This window comes from Phaenicophaeus curvirostris, chromosome 6 (assembly GCF_032191515.1).
Source record: "Phaenicophaeus curvirostris isolate KB17595 chromosome 6, BPBGC_Pcur_1.0, whole genome shotgun sequence".
In the NCBI taxonomy this organism is placed as follows: Eukaryota; Metazoa; Chordata; class Aves; order Cuculiformes; family Cuculidae; genus Phaenicophaeus; species Phaenicophaeus curvirostris.
The window spans coordinates 1,123,776-1,140,581 of record NC_091397.1 but is presented as its reverse complement, the minus strand read 5'-3'; the positions used below and the strand labels follow the sequence as shown (position 1 = coordinate 1,140,581).

The following is a 16,806-nucleotide window of genomic DNA, read 5'->3' as shown; positions in this document are numbered from 1 at the left end:
CACTGACCCATGTCCCTCAGCACCTCGGCCACCCGGCCCTTCAACCCCTCCAGGGAAGGGGACTCAACCCCCTCCCTGGGCAGCCTCCGACAGGGACCAAGCACCCTTTCCAGGAAGAAATTCATCCTGATGTCCAACCTGAACCTGCCCTGGTGGAGCTTGAGGCCATTCCCTCTCGTCCTGTCCCCTGTCCCTTGGGAGAAGAGCCCAGCTCCCTCCTCTCCACAACCTCCTCTCAGGGAGTTGCAGAGAGCAACGAGGTCTCCCCTCAGCCTCCTCTTCTCCAGGCTGAACCCCCCCAGGTCCCTCAGCTGCTCCTCACAACCCTTGTTCTCCAGCCCCTCCCCAGCTCCGTTCCCTTCTCCAGACGTTCTCCAGCCCCTCAAGGTCTTTCTTGGAGTGAGGGACCCAGCACTGACCCCAGGATTCGAGCTGTGGCCTCACCAGCATCAAATCCAGAGGGAGAAGAACCTCTCTGGCCCTGCTGGCCACGCCGGCTCTGCTCCAAGCCAAGATGCCCTTGGCCTTCTTGGCCCCCTGGGCCCCTGCTGGCTCCTGTCCAACCAACCCCCCCAGGTCCTTCTCCTCCAGGCCCTTTCCAGCCAGCCTTCTCCTAGGCTGGAGCTGCCCAGGGTTCTTGTGCCCCAAGTTCCTGGTGGAACCTCAGCCCGTTGGTCTCAGCCCATGGATCCAGCCTGTTCAGGTCCCTTTGGAGCCTCCCGACCCTCCAGCAGATCCAGCTCCCACCCAGCTCAGTGTCACCCCCAAACTTGCTCAGGGGGCCCTCGAGGCCTCCATCCAGGTCGTTGAGGAAGACCCTGAGCAGGGCTGGACCCAGCCCTGAGCCCTGGGGACCCCACTTGGAACTGGCCTCCAGCTGGAGGTAACACTATATACCAGTCCCACAGCGTTTTTGTAGATGGGGCGACTCTTTGGAACCGAAGGGATAAATGTTCCTTCTCATGGGCAACAGCAGGAAAAGGCGGCGAAGGGCTCCGGCGTAAAGGAAACGAGCAGCACCCTGACCTTCCTCCATCTCCTGCTTCTCCTGGCGTGGAGGAGGAAGGAGGAGACCTGGCCGCGAAGCAAAAAGCCGCGTTAAACAAAAGGTTGGGCTGCAGCCAAGGGAATTCTTTCCAACGTGATGCACGACACGGAGAAGGAGACACGACACAAAGAGAAGGAGGAGGTGCGAGAGTTTTCCTCCCCGCGCAAACGCAGCCTGAAGGTGGGATGGTCTTGGAGGAAAAGCTCCTGAGGTTTTGGTCAAATGAGCAGAAGGAAGAGCTGGGCTGAGCTAGGGGAGGTTTAGGTTGGATTTTAGGAAATGTTTCTTTCCTGGAAGAGTGGTGAAGCCCCAGCAGAGGCTGCCCGGGGCAGTGGTGGAGTCTCCACCCTTGGTGGGGTTCAAAAAGCAGCGTGGCCAGCAGAGTGAAGGAGGGGATTGTCCCCTCTGCTCCTCTCGGGGAGACCTCAGCTGGAGGGTTGGGGCCAGCTCTGGAATCCTCAGCAGGAGAAGGAGATGGAGCTGTTGGAACGGGGCCAGAGGAGGCTCCAAGGATGATGCGAGGGCTGGAGAACCTCCCGTCCGAGGACAGGCTGAGAGAGTTGGGATGTTCAGCCTGGAGAAGGCTCCAAGGAGACCTTAAAGTGACCTTCCAGAAACTGAAGGGGCTCCAGGAAAGCTGGGGAGGGGCTGTTCCCAAAGGCTTGTGGGGATGGGACAAGGGACAATGGGGACAAACTGGAGAGGGGCAGAGTTAGACTGGACAGGAGGAGGAATTTCTTCCCCATGAGGGTGGGGAGGAGCTGGAACAGGTTACCCAGAGAAGCTGTGGCTGCCCCATCCCTGGAGGTGTTGAAGGCCACGTTGGATGGAGCTTGGAGCCCCTGATCCAGTGGGAGGTGTCCCTGCCCATAGCAAGGAGGTTGGAAACGGATGGGTTGAGGTCCCTTCCAACACATTCCAGGATTCTATGACTCTAATCAGTTCCTGGAGAGCTGGTAACAGCTGAGCTCACACAGAACCTTTCAGTAGGGTGACAAAAAAAGGTCTCCTCCTACACCCAGTTTCTCCTTGTCCCATCACATCCTTTCTTTTCGTGTTCGACATTTAAAACAAGGTCTCTGTGGAGCTTGTTGCTTCCGTAACTTCCACTGAGCTCGTGTTTTCATTGTTGGACAGGAAATCTCCACCAAGCTTCTGCTCACGAAAGGTCACGCGGCGTCGCGGGGCTTTTCAAGTCGAAGGGTTTTGTTTGAGATAGTGGACGGTGCCAGACTCTGAGATCCTGAAGCAGGGAGAACCTTTTCCTTTGTCCTTTCCACTGGATGTTGCAGGATGCTCCTCAAGGAAGGAGTTTATGGGCTTAAGGGTTGGAAAATGGACTTTGATCTTCGAAATGACCGAGTATGAGCAGAGAAGCTGCTGAGTGTTGAGTGTGGTGATGGCCCCGGGGCACCCGGAGAAGGAGAACGGTGGCCCCGGGGCACCCGGAGAAGGAGAACGGTGGCCCCGGGGCACCCGGAGAAGGAGAACGGTGGCCCCGGGGCACCCGGAGAAGGGGAATGGAGCTGGAGAACAAAGGTTGTGACAGAGGGTTGCGAGAGGCAGCTGAGGGACCTGGAGGAGGTTGTGGTGAGGTGGGTGCTGGGCTCTCCTACCAAGTGACAGGTGATGGGACAAGAGGAGATGGCCTCAAGCTGCACCAGGGCAGGTTCAGATTGGACATCAGGGAAAAGTTCTTCACCAGAAAGGTTCTCAGGTCCTGTCAGAGGAGGTGGTGGAGCCCCCACCCTTGGAGATGTTTAAAAGCTGGGCAGATGAGGTGCTGAGGGACCTGGTTTCATAGTGGACAGGTCCGGTTGGACTCGATTTCAAAGCCCTTTTCCAGCCAAACGATTCTCTGATTCTGTGATCCACCCTCGCAGCATCCTGTGATAAAGCCCCGATTATCTGCTGGATCTTTTTTTTCTTGCCTCATGGTCAAAAAATCAGATTAAAATGTTCCGTTTGCCTTTCTCAGGAAGACTTCTATTTTATTTTTTTTTTTTAGCTGTAGAAAAACTGCTGCCCTGTTTAATCTTCAGCTCAGCACGATTCGATTTCGTTTCTTCATTTTAACTGTTTTGGATTCTCCCCTAACTATACGTTTCGGAGCGAAATCGCAGAGCGAGGTCTCCTGGATCTGCTTAAAGCCACCTGGCTGGGTTGTGCCACCTCGATCATCAAATTGGGCTAGAGACGGGACAGAAGCTTTTGAGAGCTTTGTCTGCTTAGTGGAAGGTTCAATCTGGAGCATAAAGTGAGTCCTAGATAACTCCTAGCAAGTTCTCCTAGAGAAGAAGTCACCAGATGGGGCTCTTGATCACCACTGGCTCCTCTGAGGGACATCCCTGTCTATTGGAAACTTGATTTGTGTTCCAAGTCCTTTCTTGTAGGATTCATAGAATCACGGGTTGGGTTGGAAGGGACCTCAAAACCCATCCAGTTCCGACTCCTTGTCGTGGTCCACCTCCAACTGGACCAGGCTGCTCAAAGCTCCATCCAACGTGGCCTTCAACACCTCCAGGGATGGGGCAGTAACACCTTCTCTGGGCAACCTGTTCCAGAGCCTCCCCACCCTCGCAGGAAAACGTTTCTTCCTAAGATCTCATCTCAATCTCCTCACTTTCAGCTTCAGACTGTCCCCCCCTTGTCCTAGCCCTGCATTCCATGACCAAGAGGCCCTCTCCATCTTCCCCTGGGGATCTCCTCAAGGGCTGGAAGGCTGCTGGCTTCACCGTATCTCCACAACCACAGCTTTCTGCTGAGCCAGTTGATAATTAACTCCAGTTACTCGTATTTATGAAACGCTTGTCTTCAGGTTGCCCTTGAAACCGGTTCTCCGACGCGTTCCCATCTACCTGCTTTGGAGTTGGATGAAGGTTGAGCTCCAGAGCGACGTGTGTTGAAGTTCATCCTGCTTCCAACCCCCTTAAAATCACCCCGTAGCGTCAACTCCTTCAGCCAGTGCCTCCTGCCTTGTGTCCTCAAGCACCTTGAGCATCAAAGCTTGCATCTGAGGTCTTGGGTCTCCGAGAAAGCTGAACCCATTCAGAATGAGAGAATGGGTTGGGTTGGAAGGGACCTTATAGATCATCCAGTTCCAACCCCCTCCCACTGGATCAGGTTGCTTCAAGCCCCTTCCAACCCGGCCTTGAAGACCTCCAAGGTTGGGGCAGCCACCACTTCTCTGGGCAACGTGTTCCAGAACGTCCCCACCCACATCGTGAAGAACATCTTCCTAATGTCTCATCTAAATCTTCCCACTGCATCAGGTTGCTCAATCCCCATCCAACGTGGCCTTCAACACTCAGAGATCCATTCGTGATAAGGAAACTCGTGCTGATCAAAAAGTCTGGAGAAGAGGAGGCTGAGGGGAGACCTCATGGCTCTCTGCAGCTCCTGGAAAGGAGGTTGCGGCGAGGTGGGTGTTGGGCTCTTCTCCCAAGGAACAAGGAGGAGGATGAGAGGAAATGGCCTCAAGCTGTGCCGGAGGAAGTTTAGGTTGGATATGAGGAAAACTTTTTGCACTGACAGAGCGATGAAGCCCTGGCAGAGGCTGCCCAGGGCAGCGGTGGAGTCCTCGTTCCTGGAGGTGTCAAGAAACCATGTAGATGTGGCGCTTCAGGACATGGTTTGGTAGGCAAGGTGGTTGGGCTGATGGCTGGACTCGATCTTAGAGGTTTTTTTCCAACCTTAAAGGTTCCATGATTCTATTCGGTGATTCTATTAGTGTTGAGAGGAGCTTTGGATCCACCTCTGCCCTTTCCCCACCACTTTCTGGGGAAGTTCTCCCTGCCCATGGCAGGTGAGGTGGAACTGGATGGACTTTAAGGTCCCTTCCAACCCAAACCATTCTATGATTCCAGCCAGAAGCTTATGAGATCTGATTTTCCCGAGGCTCGTTAATCTTGACAGCTTTTTTTGCATCTTCATGGCAACGGGCAGAGGGTTTGAAGCAGTTTCTTCCTTTTCCTCTCTGCGCACTTTTCCTCTTTTGTCCTCGTGCTGAAGAAGTAGGTACCCGACCCTCCAGCAGATCCAGCTCCCACCCAGCTCAGTGTCACCCCCAAACTTGCTCAGGGGGCCCTCGAGGCCTCCATCCAGGTCGTTGATGAAGACCCTGAGCAGGGCTGGACCCAGCCCTGAGCCCTGGGGACCCCACTTGTCACTGGCCTCCAGCTGGAGGGAACTCCACCTCCCACCACTCTCTGGGCCCTCCACCCAACCACTTTTCCACCCAAGGAAAGAGAAGGGAGGTTGGGTTGGATCATCTCCACAGGTCCCTTCCAACCCAGATCATTTTGTGATTTCAACCCCCAACGCCTTCTACCAGGCTTCGGGCTGTCGCAAGCGCCACAAAGGACTTGGGAAAGACCCGACTGGTTGGATGACAACGTTTGCAGGTGAGATCACGCCCAAGGGCCCCGCCGTGATCACACCTCGCTGAGAAATGAGACAGCAGGTGGAATCCAGATGCAAAGCAACACCCATGGGGTGTGGAAATCATTGTGGTGACACACACCCGGCAACCAGGCTCCTGAGGAGCTCGGCTGCTGGGGAAAGGGCTTGGTGGCCACTGAGCAAAGGAGACAAGCTCTGATGGTCGAAGACAGGCTCGTGTGGCCGACGTGAAACTAGAGACAAGAGTAACCCAATGGGAAATCTGCAAAGCCAGGAATCAGAGACTCATAGAATCACCAGGTTGGAAGAGACCCACCAGATCATCGAGTCCAACCGTCCCCATCAATCACTGACCCATGTCCCTCAGCACCTCGGCCACCCGGCCCTTAAACCCCTCTAGGGGTCCCTCTCGTCCTGTCCCCTGTCCCTTGGGAGAAGAGCCCAGCTCCCTCCTCTCCACAACCTCCTCTCAGGGAGTTGCAGAGAGCAATGAGGTCTCCCCTCAGCCTCCTCTTCTCCAGGCTGAACCCCCCCAGCTCTCTCAGCTGCTCCTCCTAACCCTTGTTCTCCAGCCCCTCCCCAGCTCCGTTCCCTTCTCCAGACGTTCTCCAGCCCCTCAAGGTCTTTCTTGGAGTGAGGGACCCAGAACTGACCCCAGGATTCGAGGAGCGGCCTCCCCAGGGCCACATCCTGAGCCAGGAACGCAGCCCAGGTCCTTCTCAGCCAAAGGGCATCCATCCTGACCTCCAGGGAAAGTCACCGAGATGATTCAGAGAGGTTTTCATAACAGGGAGAAGCTTCCCAGGCCACAGCAGGGACCAAGAAGAGGAGCCGAGCGCTATGAACTCATAAACACAAACATAGGACAATTATTTTGTGGTTCCCACAAGGGCTCCGTGAGAGACACCCAAGGCAACGTCCTCGTAACGGGTTTCAAACCCAAGGAGGAAGCCTCATCATGAAACGGTGGAACTCTCCGGATGCCTTGAAAGCCAAGAGGTTAAATAGATTCAGGAAGGCTTGGAGAATCCCACCAGGAGCCATCAGGGACGGCGAGTCGTTCCTCTCAGAGAATCACAGCAACACAGAGGTTGGAAAACACCTCTAAGCTCCTCCAGGCAACCATCAGCCCAACCCCACCGTGCCCACCAAACCGTGTCCCCAAGGGCCACGGCCACGTGCTTTTTGAGCCTCTCCAGTGATGGGGACTCCACCACCGCCCTGGGCAGCTTCACGGCTCTCCCAGTAAAAAATTGCTTCCTACTATCCAATCGGAACGTCCTCTGGTGCAACTTGAGACAATTTCATCTCATCCTGTCACTCATTATCTGGGAGACCAGCCCAGCACCCATCTCACCACAACCTCCTCTCCAGGAGCTGCACAGAGCCATGAGGTCTCCCCTCAGCCTCCTGTTCTCCAGGTTAAACAGCCCCAGGTCCCTCAGCTCCTCCTCACAACCCTTGTTCTCCAGCCCCTCCCCAGCTCCGTTCCCTTCTCCAGACGTTCTCCAGCCCCTCAAGGTCTTTCTTGGAGTGAGGGACCCAAATCTGACCCCAGGATTCGAGCTGTGGCCTCACCAGCACCGAGTCCAGGGGGACAATCCCTTCCCTGCTCCTGCTGGCCACGCCATTTCTGATCCAAGCCAGGATGCTGGTGGCCTTCTTGGCCACCTGGGCCACTGCTGCCTCATGCTGAGCTGCTGTCAACCAACCCCTCCACGTCCTTCTCCTCCAGGCAGCTTTCCAGCCGCTCTTCCCCAAGCCTGGAGCTGCACAGGCTTGTTGTATCCTAAGTGCAGGATCCAGCTCTGAGCCTGGTGGAACCTCATCCCGTTGGTCCCAACCCATTGATCCAACCAGCCCTGATCCCTCTGCAGAGACTCCCCACTCTCCAGTAGATCAACCTTTCCACCCAGCTTGGTGTCATCTGCAACCAGACTGAGACATCACTCCATCCCCTCATCCGGGTCATGGATCAAGACGTTAAAAAGACTCATCCCAGCATTAAGCTCTGGAGACACCACTCGTGACCTGTCACCAACTGGAATGAAGTCCATTCCCCACAAAGACGCTGGCGCGGTGCTCGAGACGTTATTTGCGGACGAGAAGAAGAGCTTGAGCCTCATCAGATCCTCCAGATTTCAAAGAACACACCAACAAAGCAGCCAAGAACATCACGCCTCGTGCTACGTCCTCCACAACCACTTAATCTACATTTGCTGGGTGGAGAAGAAAGGAAGGAGCTTTCCTTTTGCAGAAAGCTTTTCTTCTCAAGAACTTTTCTCTCAGAAAGCCGAGATGAGGGGTTGTAGCCCACTTTCCCCTCTCGGAAAGCTCAGCTCTCTGATCATAACGAGCAACTCAAGGCAAAAGAGCCAGGAGAACATGCTTGACCTGCTCAACCAAGTCCTGATGACCATTAATAACCCCAAGAGAAGGTCCCTCAAGGGAGGGACAGGACATCTTCCCACGTTACTGGACCGTACTAACACGGATCAACCGATTCAGGATGACGTGGTAGAAGGGGAGCGGAGCGAGCGACACCTCAGCAGCCCAAACGAGGAGAATTAAGCAACACCAGGACCTGCCCAGACAAGCTGGAAGGCAGCCACCTTCCTCAGGAGGTGCTGCTGAGATATCAATCACCACATTTCTCCAGTTCACTTCACCTCCACTAAGAAAACCCACCGATTTATTTTATTTCTAGAGAAAACAAAGACAGACAAGCAAAAGAACTGGAATTTTGAAGGGTGAGGTGTCAACTCATCACAAAACTTCTCAGATGGGTTCACTAGAAGAGGTTGCTCAAAGGAGTCCTGGATGTCTCATCCCTGGAGGTGCTCAAAGCAAGGTTGGATGGAGCTTCGAGCAACCTGGTCCAGCGGGAGGTGTCCCTGCCCACGGTGGGGAGTTGGAATTAAATAAACTTGGAGGTCTCTTCCACCCCAACCCATTCTGTGATTCACGAGGCCAGGCTGAGAGAGTTGGGGTTGTTCAGCCTGGAGAAGAGAAGGCTGCAAGGAGACCTCAGAGCAGCTTCCAGGGCTGAAAGGGGCTCCAGGAAAGCTGGGGAGGGGCTCTGGATCAGGGAGGACAGGGAGAGGTGGCCGCCCAAGAGAGAGGTGATTCTGCCCCTTTATTCCTCTCTTGTGAGACCTCATAGAATCATAGAATGGGTTGGGTTGGAAGGGACCTTCAAGATCAGCCAGTTCCAACTCCCTGTGATAGGCAGGGACATCTCCCACTAGAGCAGGGGCTCCAAGCTCCATCCAACGTGGCCTTCAACACCTCCAGGGATGGAGCAGCCACAGCTTCTCTGGGCAGCCTGTTCCAGGGTCTCCTCACCTTCCTCCTGAAGAAATTCCTCCTCCTGTCCAGTCTCACTCTGCCCCTCTCCAGTTTGTCCCCATTGCCCCTCGTCCCATCCCCACAAGCCTTTGGGAACAGCCCCTCCCCAGCTTTCCTGGAGCCCCTTCAGGTTCTGGAAGGTCTCTAGAAGGTCTCCTGGGAGCCTTCTCTTCTCCCGAACATCCCAACTCTCTCAGCCTGTCCTCGGACGGGAGGTTCTCCAGCCCTCGCCTCATCCTTGGAGCCTCCTCTGGCCCCGTTCCAACAGCTCCATCTCCTCCTTCTCCTGCTGAGGATTCCAGAGCTGGCCCCAATCCTCCAGATGAACTGAGGAGAGGCTGTTCCCCAGGAGGAAATTCTTCCCCATGAGGGTGGGGAGGGGCTGGAAGAGGAGAAGTTGTGGCTGCCCCATCCCTGGAGGTATTGAAGGCCACGTTGGATGGAGCTTGGAGCCCCTGATCCAGTGGGAGGTGTCCCTGCCCCCTCCAGGGGTGGAACTGGAGGAGCTTTGAGGTCTCCTCCACCCCAACCCCTTCTCTCTCTCTTTCTCTCTCTCTCTCTCGATGCGCTCGGCGCTCGATTCCCCGCGCCTCCCTGGGCGCTCCCGGTGGCTCCCTCCGCTTTCACGCCTCTCCCCGCGGCCCCGACCGCTCTCCCACCTGCAACGTCCGCTGCCTCAGGGCCCGCAGCCTCTCCCTCCGCCGCTTCGCCTCCTCCTCCAGCCTCCCCAGGGCCGGGCCCCCCGCCGCCGCCTCCTCCGCCTCGCCCCCTCCGCTGGGCGCCGCCATCTTGGCTCTCCTTCCTCCCTTCCCCGCATCGAGCGCCGAGCGCATCGATCGCTAAGGCGACGCTATAAGGCGGGGAAGGGTTGGGGGGGGGGGGGGGGGGCAGACATAATACATCCAGCGCCGAGCGCATCGCTCCGCACCGCGCCTACATTGAGGGGGGGGGCAGACAGAACGCATCGAGCGCCGAGCAGCAGGTACAATGGGAGGGGCCCTATCACCGCCCCCCCCATACCTGGGGGAGGGACCGTGATTGGGGGGGTGTCGGGGTGGGGGGGGGGTGGGGGGTGGAGCTGCCGGGCGTACCGAGCCGTGCCGGCCCGGCATGGCTTCCCGGGAGCGGCTCTACGAGCTTTGGATGCTCTACTTTGCCAAGGTGAGGTTTGCTCCGGACCCCACCCCCCCACTGCACCCCAAAATCCGTGACACCCCCCCCCCCCCCCCCGTGGTCCCACCTTGGAGGCAGCACAGCCCACTTAACCCACCTGCTGCACCCCAAAAGCCATCAACCTCCCCTTATTCCAACCTCGGTGGCACCACATCCCACCTGGACCCCCCCACTGCACCCCAAAATCTGTGACCCCCCCCTTATTCCAACCTTGGTGGCACCACAGCCCACCTGGACCCCAAAATCCATGAACCCCCCATGGTCCCATCTTGGAGGCATCACATCTCCCCTGGACCCCCCCCACTGCACCCCAAAATCCGTGACCCCCCCATGGTCCCACCTTGTGGGGCACCACATCCTCCTTGGACCCCCCCCACTGCACCCCAAAAGCCATCAACCCCCCCTTATTCCAACCTTGGAGGCACCACAGCCCACCTGGACCCCAAAATCCATGAACCCCCCATGGTCCCATCTTGGAGGCATCACATCTCCCCTGGACCCCCCCACTGCACCCCAAAATCTGTGACCCCCCCCCTTATTCCAACCTTGGTGGCACCACATCCCACCTGGACCCCCCTACTGCACCCCAAAATCCATGACGCCCCCATGGTCCCACCTTGTGGGGCACCACATCCTCCTTGGACCCCCCACTGCACCCCAAAATCCATCAACCCCCCCCTTATTCCAACCTTGGAGGCAGCACATTCCATCTGGACCCCCCCCACTGCACCCCAAAATCCATCAACCCCCCCTTATTCCAGTCTTGGAGGCACCACAGCCCACCTGGACCCCAAAATCCATGAACCCCCCATGGTCCCATCTTGGAGGCATCACATCTCCCCTGGACCCCCCCCACTGCACCCCAAAATCCATCAACCCCCCCTTATTCCCATCTTGGAGGCACCACATCCCACCTGGACCCCCCCAAAATCCATGACCTCCCCCCCATGGTCCCACCTTGAGGGGCAGCAGAATGAGGACAACCCTGGTGTGACGTCCCCATGGGACCCACCAGCCCTTCTGCCCCCCCCAAAACGAACCCCCCCACCTCACCCCGATTCCTCGGTGGTGGCACCAGGCCTTGGAGCATCTCTGAGGGGTCCCTTTGGTGATGGACGCGGCCACCTTGGAATGAACCTAGGTCGTTAAATCCATCGTTAAATAGTGGAAGCAGGTGCTGGGTGGTGCTGCCAGCAGAAGTTGGAGATGGAGTTATGAGGTGGTGGCCACGGGGACAGGTGGGACAGGACCCTAAATGCCACCTGCGGGACAGTGAGGAGAACCGGCTTTGGTGGGACAGGTCTTGGGGGGCTTCCTCGAGGGGTTGGACCATGCTGTGGGGTGGGGATGGTCGGAGGTGGACACGGACCATGCTATGGGGTGGGGATCGTCGTATGTAGGTATGGACCATGCTATGAGGTGAACATGGACCATGCTATGGGGTGGGGATGGTCATAGATGGACATGGACCATGCTATGAAGTGGATATGGACCATGGTATGGGGTGGACATGGTCATATGAGGATATGGACCATGCTATGAGGTGGACATGGACCATGCTATGAGGTGGGGATGGTCATAGGTGGACATGGACCATGCTATGAGGTGGACATGGACCATGGTATGGGGTGGACATGGTCATATGAGCACATAGACCATGCTATGAAGTGGATATGGACCATGGTATGGGGTGGACATGGTCATATGAGGATATGGACCATGCTATGAGGTGGACATGGACCATGGTATGGGGTGGACATGGTCATATGAGCACATGGACCATGCTATGAAGTGGATATGGACCATGGTATGAGGTGGGGATGGTCATATGAGGACATGGACCATGCTATGGGGTGGGGATGGACCATGCTATGGGGTGGACATGGTCATAGGTGGACATGGACCATGCTATGGGATGGAGATGGTCCTATGGGGACATGGACCATGCTATGAGGTGGACACGGACCATGCTATGAGGTGACCATGGTCATATGGAGGACGTGTGCCATGTCATGGTGAGGCCATGGTCACCACCAGTCCATGTTCTCCGGCCTGGGGACACGCACCAAGCCACCAGGATGTGTCTCTTCCCGGTGTCACACCGAGCAGGGTGACCACAACACCTCTGAGAGACACCAGGAGGTGTCCTCGGTGTCACCTCCTCGGCCGGGTCACGCTGCCAAACCACATTGGTGATGTCCCCGAGGACCTGGTGAGGACACGGTCACCAGGATGCGTCAACCTTTTATGGTCCCACCACCAGGCTTCGTTTGGCTCTTGAACCCGGGTGGTGGCACCTGTTTGAGTGTCACCTTGGTGGCACTGTCCCCACCATCATCCTCATCCCTGGCTGGTGAGACCAGATGAACTTTGGAGCTCTGTGTTATCTCTGGTGGCTTCCAAATAGGGCAGAGCTGGCAGGGGACAAGGTTGTCCCAAAGGATGTCCCATAGTGTGACCATGTCATGGTTGAGATGGTTCCAGTCACGTTCTCGTGGGGGAGGAGGCCAGGTGGCAGGAATCCAGGTGGTGTCCAAGGACCCTTGGTGTCACCTCATGGAACCCAAGGGCCGGGAGATGCCACCAGCACTTTTTGAAGGATCTCAAGTTCTCCAACGTGCCGGGGAGGGCTGGAGGTGCCGGCACAACCTTCCCAGCCGGCACCACGGGGCAGGAATCCAGGTGGTGTCCCAGGACCCTTGGTGTCACCTCATGGAACCCAAGGGCTGGGAGATGCCACCATCGCTTGTTGGAGGATCTCAACTTCTCCAACGTGCTGGGGAGGGCTGGAGGTGCCGGCACAACCTTCCCAGCTGGCTCCGCGCCGGCCGAGCCCAGAAGCCACCAAACAGGCTCTGCCAGCCGGCAACCGGCTGGGACGGGCACCGGTGGAGGCGGCCACGGCCGAGATCTTCTCATGGGAATGGGTCACCTGCTCCGGGTGGCTGCGAGGGGGGACCTCATGTGGGGAGGAGGGACGCTGAGAACCCACAAACTCGTTACCCTCCAACGTTTGGTGGAGGTGACACCACGATTGGGTTCGGCACCATCCGCTTCTCCTGGTGTTTGGAACCCAGCAGGTTGGGATGGTGATGTCCTTCACCCTACGTGCTCCATCACCACCAGCACCACCTTCCCTGCGGCTCCGGCGACTCCCAGAGCGGTGGGGTGGGCGCGGGGGGCTCGGAGGACAACCAGGAGACACCCCAGCGGGCCAAGCCCGCGGTGGAGGAGAGGAAACGCCGTTGGGGCGCGAGTGACTTGGCATTTCCTGATGTTGAGGGTGGTTTCTCTGGTGGCTTTTGCACAAGAGCAGAGCGAGGCGGCGGCGAGAAGCGGGGGGGGACGAGGTTGGGGTGGGGTGGGGAGGACAGAAGGTCCCAACCCGTCCCGGCTTCGTGACCCACCGAGGTGATGGATGGAGGTGGTCACCCACCCGAGGAGGTAGCAGGGGGTCTGGGGTGGAGGGGACGTGGAGGGGACATCAAGTTGTCACCTCCTCCGGATGCTGTGGGGGGGTGGGGTGATGGGGGAGGTGGTGGCAAGAGGTCCTCTTGAGGTCCTCTCTGTTGAACCAGGGGGGGTGGGGTGGGAATTGGGGCTCCCCGTGTCCCCAGGGAGTTGGAGATGGGGGTCACCATGAGGAACGGGATGTCCTCAAGGAGGGGGTGGACCCCGCGTGGGCTGAGGGACACCTCACGGGGGTGCAGTGTGGGGCTTGGGGACACCTCAAGGACCTACCTTGGGTGCCGTGGGGGGTGGGTGACCCCAAGGTGCTGCACGAGGGTCTCAGGGTCGTTGGTCACCCCCAGGTGGCACCTTGAGGTGTGGAGGAACGTGGGTGACCCCAAGGTGCTTCATGGGGACATGGGTCACCCCAAGGTTCTGTATCAGGGAGCTCAGAGGTGTGGGTGACCCCAAGGTGCTGTGTGAGGTTCTCAGGGTCGTTGGTCACCCCCAGGTGACACCTTGATGTGTGGAGGAACATGGTGACCCCACGGTGCTGTGTTGGGGTGCATGGGGACAGGGGTCACCCCAAGGTTCTACCTTGGGTGCTCAGGGGTGTGGGTGACCCCAAGGACCTTCATGGGGACAGGGGTCACCCCAAGCTTCTGTATTGGGGAACTCAGGGGTGGGAGTGACCTCAAGGTGCCCCAGTTGGTGCTGAGGGACATGGGTGACCCCAAGGTGCCCCAGTTGGTGCTGAGGGACATGGGTGACCTCAAGGTGCTTCGTGAGGTTCTCAGGGTCGTTGGTCACCCCAAGGTGACACCTTGAGGTGGAGAGGAACGCAGGTGACCCCAAGGTGCTCCAAGGGCTCCTGGGGTGGGAAGGCTTGACCAGTCTGCTTGCTGGTTGGCTCGTACCTCTGGGGTGGTGGTGGTCACTGTGGGATCTGATGGGCCAGCAGCTCCAGCCCTCTTCTCGCTCTAGCAGAAGGACCTCTCCTACCTGCAGCAATGGCTGGAAGCCTTTGTTATGAACTTTGAGAAGATCATCGCCCTGCCCTCGCTGGAACCCAGAAGGTGAGGAGCACCCCCAGCATCCTTGGGGGGACACTCCATGGGGTGAGGTGACACCCACAGCTAAATCTGGGGGTCACCGTGCTGGTGGCTCATCTACTCTCCATGGTTTGTAACCATCTGGTCTTGAGCTTGAGGTGGGATTTGCTGGTGGGAGGAACCAGAGAATGGGTTGGGTTGGAAAGGAGCTTGAAGAACATCCAGTTCCACCTCCTGCCATGGGCAGGGACACCTCCCACTGCATCAGGGTGATCCAAGCTCCATCCAACGTGGCCTTCAACACCTCCAGGGATGGGGCAGCCACCGCTTCTCTGGGCAACACCTCCCCAGGTTTCCTGGAGGTCCTTTCAATCCCGGAAGCTGCTCTAAGGTCTCCCTGGAGCCTTCTCTTCTCCAGGCTGAACAAGCCCAACTCTCAGCCTGTCCTCATAGTAGAGGTTCTCCAGCCCTCAGATCATCTCCGTGGCCTCCTCTGGTCCCGTTCCAACAGCTCCATCTCCTTCTTGCGTTGAGGGCTCCAGAACTGGAGCCAGGACTCCAGGTTGGGTCTCCCCAGAGAGGAGCAGAGGGGACAATCCCCTCCCTCCCTGCTGGTCCCACGGCTTTGGGTGCAGCCCAGGACGTGGTTGGTTTCTGGGCTGGGAGCGCACGTTGCCATCTCATGTTGAGCTTCTCCACCCCCAGCCCCCCAAGTCCTTCTCCTCGGGGCTGCTCCCCATCATGTTTGTCCCCCCAGCCTGGATTGACATTGTGGCTTGCCCCACCCCGGCTGTAGGACCTTGAACTTGGCCTTGTTGAACCTCATGAGGTTCTCCCAGCCCCACTTCTCTGCCTCGTCCAGGTCCCTCTAGATGCCACCTCATCCTTCTGGTGTCACGCGGTGGATGGTCACATCCTGTCCCCTCTTTTTATCCCCGTCACAGACCAGAAGAGTCGTTGTCTGAGATCCTGGTGCTGCCGCGGGAAGTTCTGCAGGTGCTGAGCCAACGGTTGGGACAATGCGTGGTCCAGCTCCCACGAGAAGAGGGTGGTGGAACCAGCTTGGGACAAGCACTGCTCCTCCTCAAGTTCTTCATCATCATCTGCAGGTGGGTGACCACCACCCTCCCAGGTTCTCCAGCGGTTTTAGGTCCTCCTGGCACTGCAGGATCAGCCCAACACGGAATGAATCATAGAATGGGTTGGGTTGGAAGGGACCTTGAAGATCATCCAGTTCCACTGCTGGGCTCACGTTCAACCAACACCCTGAGGTCCTTCTCCTCCAGGCAGCTTTCCAGCCGCTCTTCTCCAAGTCTGGAGCTTCACGGGGTTGCGTCCCAAGTCCGGGACCCAGCACTGAGCCTGGTGGAACCTCATCCCGTTGTTCTCATCGTTTGGATCCACCCTTTCCAGGTCCCTCTGCAGAACCCCCAGGAGATCAACCCTTCCACGCAGCTTGGTGTCATCTGCAAACAAGAACCAGCAGGACACAAGAACCGTCCCCGTGATGCCGTCACGCCCCACGGTGCATCAACGCCCCATAAATACATCAATTTGATGCATTTCCTTGCAGGAACCTGGAGAACATCCAAGCGGACAAAGCCCCCGGCTTCATCCTGGAAGTTCTGAAGCTTCTGCGGGTCTGCACCAACCAGGTGAGTTTGGAAGCTGCTCAACCAAAGGAGAGGGGTGGGTTTTTTTGGTTTGGACGCGCGGGTGAATCCTACTCCGTTTCTCCATCAGCTGAAGAGGATCCAGGAGGACGAGCGGAGCAGGACGCAGCTGGAGAGCACGATGCTCCACGCCCTCCACCTCTGCGAGTGCCTCTTCGATCCCTACCAGACGTGGCGGCGGCAGCTGAGGGGGTGAGGGAGGACCTCACCTTGCAGCCCAGAACCTCCAGCCTTCTTCTTGGCCCCCCTCTCAACGTCACTCCTCTTTTCTTTATCTCCAGGGAGGTCATCAGCGCGAAGGAGAAGAGTAAATACAAGTTTGCTCCAGCGCCTTTGCCACCGGAGTTCGGTGCCTTCTTCCAAGGTAAAAGGGGCTTCCAGCTCCACCGTCTCCAGCGTTGATGGGCTTGGGCTGCGGCAACAGCATCTGGGGACACGTGTGGAGATCCAGGGTTAGAAAAGAGGGGCTGGAAAGCTGCCTGGAGGAGAAGGACCTGGAGGGGTTGGTTGACAGTGGATGGACACGAGGCAGCAGTGGCCCAGGTGGCCAAGAAGGCCACCAGCATCCTGGCTTGGATCAGAAATGGCGTGGCCACCAGGAGAAGCACAGGGATTGTCCCCCTGGACTCATTGGTGAGGCCACAGCTCGAATCCTGGGGTC

The 16,806-nt window shown here is 57.7% G+C and overlaps 2 protein-coding genes across 3 annotated transcripts in view; one reads left to right on the top strand and one right to left on the bottom strand.

Moving 5' to 3' along the window:
• The window catches only part of CCDC12 (coiled-coil domain containing 12), a 39,409-nt gene extending 29,779 nt beyond the window's left edge, over positions 1-9,630 (bottom strand). Inside the window, exon 1 of the mRNA XM_069860061.1 lies at positions 9,457-9,630. Coding sequence (XP_069716162.1) covers positions 9,457-9,630 — 174 coding nt within the window. The remainder of the gene's footprint in view (positions 1-9,456) is intronic.
• Positions 9,631-9,873: 243 nt separating this feature from the next.
• The window catches only part of NBEAL2 (neurobeachin like 2), a 37,160-nt gene continuing 30,227 nt past the window's right edge, over positions 9,874-16,806 (top strand). The window contains exons 1-6 of one of the 2 annotated variants that reach the window (XM_069859109.1): positions 9,874-9,958; positions 14,408-14,496; positions 15,417-15,581; positions 16,046-16,127; positions 16,216-16,337; positions 16,427-16,509. In XM_069859109.1, coding sequence (XP_069715210.1) covers positions 9,908-9,958; positions 14,408-14,496; positions 15,417-15,581; positions 16,046-16,127; positions 16,216-16,337; positions 16,427-16,509 — 592 coding nt within the window. In that variant the 5' untranslated portion in view covers positions 9,874-9,907. Of the gene's footprint in view, positions 9,959-14,404; positions 14,497-15,416; positions 15,582-16,045; positions 16,128-16,215; positions 16,338-16,426; positions 16,510-16,806 lie in introns of both variants that reach the window. The other variant, XM_069859108.1, reaches the window with a different exon arrangement.